This window comes from Calonectris borealis, chromosome 3, assembly GCF_964195595.1.
Source record: "Calonectris borealis chromosome 3, bCalBor7.hap1.2, whole genome shotgun sequence".
NCBI classification, from domain to species: domain Eukaryota; kingdom Metazoa; phylum Chordata; class Aves; order Procellariiformes; family Procellariidae; genus Calonectris; species Calonectris borealis.
Window position 1 is genome coordinate 92566065 of NC_134314.1, and position 9361 is coordinate 92575425.

Genomic DNA, 9361 nt, shown 5'->3' on the forward strand with positions numbered 1-9361 from the left:
AGTGCATTATAAGTGGGTGAAAAAGTGGCTGGACCAATGGCAAAGAGATCTTACTGCTGCCATCAATACCTAAATGGGGAAGGTATAGAGAAGATGGAGCCAGACACCTCTTGAAGATGCAGAGCACCAGGACAAGTACCAATTGACACAAGATGGGACATGGGAAATTTTGATTAAATATTAGAAAAAACTTTTTCATGAGGGTGATCAAACACTAGGACAGGTGTCCAAGAGAGACTGTGAAATTTCCATCCTTGGAGATACTAATGTTCCCTCTCCCCTCAAGGGACGATCCAATTACGATTTGGAGATCTAAGTTGTGGTTCCTTACATAGTGTCACTTTCCCAAGATACAACTTCTTAATCAAGAGATGAACTGAAATTTTGGACTATAACTAGAAATTCAGTGTAGAAAGATGCAAGTATTATGGAGTCTTATTTTCACTAAAGTCCTTTTTCTTAGATTGAAATGTTAGATTTGATTGTTAGACATCTCATGCAGCATTTAAGTTTCAAATTTTAAAGCTTTTTAGGGTATCATTTTGAAAATAGTAAGAAAACTGTTGGAAAAAGTCCCCCCCCCCCCCCCCCCCCCGTACTGGGAGAAAAACACTTTTAGCTTTTAAATGGAAAACAGCTGTAGGACTAAATAAATTGCTTGGAAAGAATTAAGCAGTACATGTTTTTTCTGGCTCAAAGATGAAACTATTGTCAGACCACCCAAAATACTTCAGAAATTAACTTTTATAACCGAAATGAAACTGGAAGATCAGTTTAGAGTTTCTCAATCATTGCAATTATAATTCAAAGTAACAACTGGTTATTAAGGCCAAGAAAGCACAATGCTGCGTAGTGTCAAATTTCTCTACCACAGCTGTTTAAAAATATATATATCTCTCTGAAATATAAAATTAGAAAAGCAAATCCCAACTACTTCCAGACCCATGTAAAGGCCACAGATCACCAAAACACCTTAGATACCTGAAGCGTTGGACCTGAAATACTCTACCTTGGCGTAGCACATTTGCATTAATATTCTGCCTTTTTTAGTGTCACAGTGGCCATTTTCTTGCTGGAACCTGATTTTCAAAGCACATTCTGTGTATTTCAATGCATTTATCCGTATTTTAATTTTTAAGTGTAACACAAAATGGCAGCATGACTGCTTCTAGTTGAATGCATGGTGGGCATGGGAGACAATGGGATGGTGCACACCATACCGTGTAACAGCAGCTAGCTAGAGCACCGGCCTGGGAAACAGAAAAACCTGTTTAATTTTCCTTCTCAGCCCAAAGGATGATGCTAGTTCACACTTCCCTCTGCACAGCCACCTGCCCTATCCATCAGGATAAAGACTTAGCTGCCCAACATTGCCCTTCTGTGCTATAGTTAAAGCACAGCAACGACACGACTACAAACAGAAAGTGTCGTGGCACCAAAAGGAGTAAGGGTGCGTTTCTGTGAGGTGATGGTGGGACTGAGATTATCCTGGGTCATTCAACTGATTCTTGGGCTGTTGCTTTGATACGAGGTACTGGTTTGGCATTGTGTCTATGGCCTGAGTACACATCGCGGAGAGTATGGAAAGCTGGAACGCTTTTGTGCTGGCACTGCTACAAGAGAAACTCCGAGAGAATGCCACACTTAAGCACAGAGCACAACTACCTAGCTGTTGGGGCACTGCCCTGTGAAAGAACCAAAGTCTTGAATTGTTGCTGACACGTTATCTATCTGATTTAAGCTCTATGTTCTGCGTGTTCCAAGAAAAAGGAGGACTGTTGTGATCCATATCCAAATTCACGAACTGGGCTGCTAAATTAGGGGATGGCTCCAAGCTTTAAATTGTACCTAGACTGGGAGGAGAGTCAGTCCCTGAAACAGCTGCCCTGACATTTTTAATCTACTGCAGTGCATGTCTTGTACCTAAGTATGCCAGGTGCTGGAAATGCCATTCTTAGGCATGTAACGTATCATCAGTTTTTCAATATTTGAGGAAATGTAAGTGTTCAAATCACCTTTTTTGAATTCTTTACAGTTCTGGAACTAGGTTTGTGTCACAGAATCATAATCCCTAAAATTGTTGCTGGACTTGGTCCTAAGTACATAAGAAAAAACCATCCTTCATTGAAAATAAATTAAAAAAAAGTCAGTGATGTTTTTCTACCTATATAACAACATTTTTGCATGTAATGCAGTTTTCATTAAGTACAACAACAAGTTGACAGGGCCAAACATTCTCATACTGGACAAATTGGCAAGCCATCAAGTCTATGCAATACATACCCATTTGGATTCCTAAGTGCCCTATGTATCTATTTAATTCTTTGTTTTATGTTAGGAATACTTGGGCATATAGTTAAATGCCTTGTATGTATGTAAGCATCTATTCCCCCATGTACTTGATAATAAAATTGAAAGGGGGAAAATTGTCATTTTCTTATCACTGAGTAGTTAGTGCTTTATTGATGTAGTACTGAAAACGTTTTTTTTCCTATCTCAAGAGAAATACTGAGGTTTTGTTTTAATGGCCCATAATGTTATATGTAAAATCTGAAACTAAAGGGCTAAAAACGGTATCAATGGAATGCATTTGAAAGTAAAAATGGGAGAGCGTGTATACCAAGGTTGATTTCAGTCATTCACATTTCACTTCCCCTGCTTCTTTTCCATTTAGTTCAGAATCAGAAGAATTAGTAAGCTCAGCCGCAGGAAAAGTTCAAGAATTGTTGACTGAGAACTTGACAAATACGCTTTCTTTCCCAAAAGGGTGCAATCAGACATCTCTTCCTTTAAACATTTTCTTTTATTTATATTTGTATTTTTGTTAACTTTGTTAACTTTTTTTAACTTACATTTGTGATTTTCTCAGTGTTTAAGCTAAATACATAGTCGTAGGACTTAACGTTTTCCATGTGTAGTAATGGTTTCAGTTTGAAAGCATGGACATTCCCGACTTGCTAGTAGCCTGTATTACAAATGACAGTACTTTGCCGTAGAAGTGGGTTTGCATATAAGGTAAGCAAAACTATGTGTATTTGTAAAAACAAATAGTGGCACAACTTTAATGTTTAGTTTCTTCTCTTAACAGGTGTTAGTGTCTGTCCAATCCCTAATACTGGTAGCAGAACCATATTTTAATGAACCAGGTTATGAACGATCAAGAGGCACTCCGAGTGGCACCCAGAGCTCCAGAGAATATGATGGAAATATACGACAGGCAACAGTCAAGTGGGCAATGCTTGAACAAATCAGAAATCCATCACCATGTTTTAAGGAGGTAGGTTTTGTGAAACACAGTAAATACCTTGTTTATTTATCTTGTTTGAGTGTTAAGAATAATGCAAATATTTGGAAACATCATGCAGGACATGTCCGTTCTAGCCGCCTCTTTATTCCCTGGGGCAACTGACTCCAGAGGCTGAAGTGAATAAGAATGCACCTGACTTCACAGATTCTTTTCTGGGAAAGGGGAATGCACACAAACTGGGACTGACTGTAAGGAGGCTTGGTGCACAGTTTGATAAAATGTGGTTCATACAGCTTGGCTCATTCTTAATGCCAGGCGGTACGTTTTGTATTACCTGTGAAAACTATTGATCAGCCCGACAAATGGGCACCCGCTGTTTGTTAGGCCGCATAGCTAACAGTAAGTGTTTTTCCAAGAAACAGGAATTTGAAGCGAGTACTAGGAAGCACTTTGGATACACCAAAACAATGCAGATTGGAAAAATACTTTACAACAAATTCCAGACCGCATAATATTTATGGAAGGATCCACAAAGCACCTGCGCTAATCTAGAAATCTGTGCTTTTGAAAGCAACTGTCTGGATGCTGATAAAAGCAATACTAACCTTCATGCATTCACACTGTCTTAAAAAACTTATTGAAAGAAATCAAATTGCTTAATTTGTTTACAGTCCTGAAAAAAGACTAACTCACCCATAGCATCATAGAATAGTTTAGTTGTTAGGGACTTCTCTCAGTGTCTCTAGTCCAACTCTTTTCTCAAAGCAGGTCAATTAGATCTCAAGGACTTGAACATACATGGCAAAGGAGTCAAGGAAAAAAGAGCTGAAGATACACTAAGCAAGAGAATCTGTATGAATATTAATGCAAAATGGTTGGTCAAACATGAGTCATCTCATGGTACTACTAGCAAATACTTAGAGAAAAACACATTTTACTCTGAACTACTAAAACTGTTGCCACTTCTAAACTGAGGTGTGGAACCATCTCATAGCATCACGTGTGCTTTCAATTGTCTGCATACTGAAACATTGAAAAAGCATAATTATTTTAGGACTATGCACATTGCTAAACGTGGCATCTGAGTGAACGGGTAGTCTCCCATCCCTTCCTTGCTGTCCGTAAAAACATCCTTTGGAATGCAAAAACCTTTTTCCATTCAAATTACTGTGTCTTACAGAATAAGAAACCATAGGGACTTCACCTGCATGACAAGAGTTAAATATTTTATCAACATGCAGATGTGCTGTGTACTCTGGTGTCTTGACTTAATGAAGAAAAACATGGTGGTTATTCAAAACTACCTATTAAATGTTTTACTCAGTAAGTTGACGACTATGATAAAGATAATATCGTGACACATAATCAAATAACCTCTGCTAATAGGTCCTTTTTTTCTAGCCAAACGTAATAATTTCACTTTTGCAAAAAAAGTTCTCAGATTACAGTAAGTTTAAGTTAATTGAAGATACCAGAAGGCAGTGGGCTCCCTGACAATAATGCTCCATCTTTCTTTTCACATATACAGAAATGAAGGATATGCAATATTACAGTATTCGGTAAATGAATCCCAGTTTGCTGTTACTGCACTTTTCAAAAAAATCTCGGCAATATTGTGCTTACTCTGCAGCTTAGCTTTTTTACTTGTATGAAAAAGGCAGCTTGTAAGCTGACATCCTGCCCCTCTTCAGGAAGGCGAAGTAATACGGTGTATCCAAATGGTGGTGTTTCAGTGGAAGACTAATCATTCCCTCAAAACAGATGGCTGATGCATAGCACGTCGTTACCAAAAGGCAGATGTTGAAAACAATACAACTATTAGCTTTCTAAATGTGGTGTGTAGCTAGGACTGAGTTAAGCTAAGCCACACACACACGGGTAAATGAAAAGTAGCATTAAGAGGTAGATGGCAGTTTGCAGAGTATCTTGAACATTTGAAATTCCCTTCTCTTACCTGTGAACAGACGAGAGTTTAGCTGTGTGGAAGAGAACTGGCCAACACTTAAAAGCTTTGCATCCAAATTGGTTTGGTTTGATTTAGGTAACTGCAGTTTTCCTCACTTCCCAAGATACAATCTTCTGTTTTTTCCATATGTTGAAGTCTTTACGACAGTATGATGAAATCCTCAAGATTCTGAGAAGTTTGAAGCTACAGTAGCCTGCTTCTGTAAAGGGAAGTTTGAGCTAAAATAGCTTGCTTTTGTGTTAAAAACATAATCATACTAACCTTGGGGTCCTACCCAGTGCAACATGAGAACTCCCTTTCTGCTTCTCTGAATACATATTCCGTATCTTTAGGTAAAGTAGCATGTATCTTCCTTTACATATCAAAAAATGGAAATAATGCACTGGAAAGCATTACATTTTTCTCTGATGCAATAGCTGAATTTTGGAAAAACGCTAGATTGTGTCTGCAGCTCCATCCAAATGAAAATGTGTCTCTAGCATAGATTATCTGAGCACTTCTCTGAGAGACTAGCTTGTTGTTAAGATCTCTAGGGTTTTTGCACATTGTTTTAGGAACACAATGATGACACAATTAACAGTGATGATCATTCAGTAACGTAAATGCAAAGGGGTCCTGAAAACTTAGGTCTAGGAAAGAATGTACATCCTTCAGCTCCTAAGACCTTTTGTCTTCACAAATCTGAGCTGTCTTCCCTTCAGCATCTTAAATGACAGGTAGGCTCAGGGGATCTAAACTGACGGTCTTTGGGAGTTCTTCCAAGCTCCATTATGGATGTAAGGAATGCATCCAGAATTGAAGTCAATTATGTTTTCAATATGCAGTTTTTCTTTAGACAGATAGCTACATTCTCTAACCTCTAGAGGGAAAGATGATTTTGTCAATTACGTTGCAATATTGCCAAGAACTCTTTGTGCTCAATAAAATGTCTTTGATTTTATTGTTTCTTTCACCAGGCAGAGTTTTAGAAAACTGTTTAAGACAAAGCCAACGCTAAGCGGAGTTTCACAACTTTGTCTGAGGATTGATTGGTTGGTTTGGTTTTTTTTAACTCAAATGTGTACAGAAATACCAAAATTACTATGCCATCAAATACTAGTTTCCACCCAAACTGTGGGCAGCTCAGCTACTATTGCCTGGGAATTCTAGTTGTCCCCAGAGGTGCTGCCCCTGCCCGGGGCACATAACTGTGGTTGTACCCCTTCCACAGCAGCTGGTATGATCCTCCTTCTCTATGCAGAAGCATGTTCTGTTCGCATGCTCATACTGTTGACACTGTTTCTGCTTATCTCTTTTCTGTTCAGGCAGCAAGTAGTTAGTGACATGGTGCTTATATTCCTGCCTATGCTGCTTTAATAAAAGGGACTGTGAAACCAGCAATAAAAGCGTTAATATTGTATCTGTGTAACCTTGCCCCTATGCAAACATAAACATCCATACGTAATGCCTGCATAGTAAGATCATCTTTGAACTGGAGAATGTGTCTAACAATCTGCTATCGCTTTTTCTTTTCCCTGATGTGATACTGTATTTCTGGCACTCATTTACCCTTCACCCAGATAACACAAGTGAATGCTGAAATGGCAGACTGCACATAAATCGTAGATTCATGCAGACTGGAAGAGACATCCAGGTCAACCTCCTCCTCAAAACAGGATCAGCTGAATTCAGTCCAGGTTCCTCAGGGCTTTTTCCAGTTAGGTCTTGGAAACCTCCAAGGACAGAAATTCCACAATTTATCTGCAACCTGGTTCAATGCTGAATTATCCTCATACTGATTTTTTTTTTTCCTTATATCCAGTTCTTAGAAAACAATGAACACACTGTTCTTTCATTCGGAATATTTTCTTGCAGGTCATCCACAAACATTTTTACTTGAAAAGAGTGGAGATCATGGCTCAGTGTGAGGAGTGGATAGCAGACATACAGCAGTACAGCAGTGACAAACGGGTAGGCAGGACTATGTCCCACCACGCAGCAGCTCTAAAGGTGAGACTTGCTTTTATAATTTTATGTTCTTTAATCCAAAGATGACAAATGGCAATGAAATTGCTCAGCAGCTGAATTTTATAATAACAATATTAGAAAACCCCAGCAGCTTTAAAACATGCAAACAAACCTAAGATTCCCAACTGTCAAGGAATAAAGTGTATGCACGCTCCACTTTCTCAGTATCTCTTCCTACAAGTTAGATTTTCCTTTAGCGCCTGTCCTGCCTATTTTTCTATAAATACTTATGTAAGATATAGAGAGTTTATTTTGTTTTCTCTAAGGGTGTGGGGGGGTTTATGATAGTTGTACTACAACCAATTCCTTGCCAGAAAACAAGCTTTCTGAATAAACACGCACAGTTATTAAACTGTGGTCCATTACAATTAGTTTTAACCTGTGTTAAACTTTTATCAACAGTTATAACCAGTTTTCTTCCTTCCTAGCCAAGTACTATCATTTGTGTATTTTGTGTCCACACAGACAACAGACCTATATTACTTTTATGGGTTTTTTTTTCCCCCTGTGGAGGAAAAAAAAAAAATTTAAAGGCTTCTTTTTTCTATCGCTAGACTTGCATTCTTTCAATGTGACTGGTTGTCAAAATAAAGTTACTGTTAGGTACTACGATCAGTATACAAATCTCTGTACATCTGTCTCTGTAACAGATCTCATCAAGACCCTGAACTCTTTATAAATTTGCCTGTATGACCTACCTAGTCCAAGCCAGTTTCTGCTGTGATCACAGAACACAGATATGACTCAACTGCAAGACAAATAGCGAAGCATTTATATTGATGCACGTGTTTGCTGCAGTTCTGTTTACTGCCTGTAATTTGCCCCTAGCAGCATTTGCTAATTATTCTGTCACTACATGGAAAGTACCAATCCTTAAATGCAGGGGAAAAGTTTATCCAGTCATTGAAACGGTACATTTACACCTTTTCTACTTACTCCTTTTTTTTGCCTTATGTTCTCTAACATTTTGAAAAGTAATGTTTTAACTATGCTCTTGAAGTCCACATGATTTCTTTTTGTATATTCAGCGTCATACAGCTCAGTTGCGGGAAGAACTCCTAAAACTTCCCTGTCCTGAAGGATTGGATCCAGACACTGACGACTCCACAGAAAAATGCAGTGCCACAACGAGTTCAGAAGAGACTATGTTGCACGAACAGGTTAAGCCCAGCAGCAGTAAAGATATCCCCACTGATTTCAAGTTATGAGTTGCATTGACATGGACTTTCTAGACACAAAGGCTTTGAAGCACAAGCCAAATATGTCAATATTTGTATGTAAGAAGCTAATTATGTAATAGGTAATGAAATTGAAACTATACTATGCCCTTAAGGATATACAGTTTAATTCAAGATGATCTTTTATTTACCTGTACAAGAGTGTAAACTTTTTTGTGCTTTTATTTTTCAATTGTGAGAACCACTGATTGGTATGTTTAAAAAGTTATGTATACAAGAAATGGATAAATCACTGATATATAAGGGAAACTACCTTAGGAAAGAATGTTTACTGAATGTTTATTATTTTTTTTTACTTGTAGAGTGAGGGCGGTTGTAACAAAGAATATATATTGGTCATTCTTACAGCTACTATTTAAAGTCAGAAAATTTTCACTGAATTTGATAGATTTTACGTTTGGCCATATATTCATGCTCATATTTGATTCTAAAGAAAACCTCCTGTATACTTCAATAAACGTTAAATGGACATGATTCCTCTTTTATGATTTACTGGTACATTTTTTAAATAAACTGCCATAAAATACGTTCTAGCCGAAGACTTGCACTTGTATGACTGAATTCATTACAGTCAACATATTTAATTTTATGCTTACTAATTCTAAAATGCAGATGAAATAAATGCACATGGTTTTACCTCATGCCAAAATTTCGACTTCTGAATTCATCTTTTGTTTGGCTGTTTTATGCAAACTAACAGTATTCTAAATTTCTTAAGGGCTATTCTGGAACAAAGTCTTTTCTCTGTTGAAGTGTCTGATTCAGATCATCAGTTGTACTCTAAGTACTGACAGGGGCTAATGACGTGCCACGCAGGACTCTAATGTTCTGCAGTTCCTACTGTATAGACTTAGTTCCAATTTTATACTTGCAACCACAGATCCCTAACCAGAAAGGGTAAGG

General features: G+C 37.9%; 1 protein-coding gene across 10 annotated transcripts in view; it reads left to right on the forward strand.

Moving 5' to 3' along the window:
• Window positions 1-9107, forward strand: part of BIRC6 (baculoviral IAP repeat containing 6) — a 190146-nt gene extending 181039 nt beyond the window's left edge. For 9 of the 10 annotated variants that reach the window (XM_075146664.1, XM_075146668.1, XM_075146669.1 and 6 more), the window contains 3 exons: window positions 3089-3277; window positions 7068-7202; window positions 8249-9107. In XM_075146664.1, coding sequence (XP_075002765.1) covers window positions 3089-3277; window positions 7068-7202; window positions 8249-8428 — 504 coding nt within the window. In that variant the 3' untranslated portion in view covers window positions 8429-9107. Of the gene's footprint in view, window positions 1-3088; window positions 3278-7067; window positions 7203-7870; window positions 8201-8248 lie in introns of those variants that run through there. The other variant, XM_075146672.1, reaches the window with a different exon arrangement.
• Window positions 9108-9361: the final 254 nt, after the last annotated feature.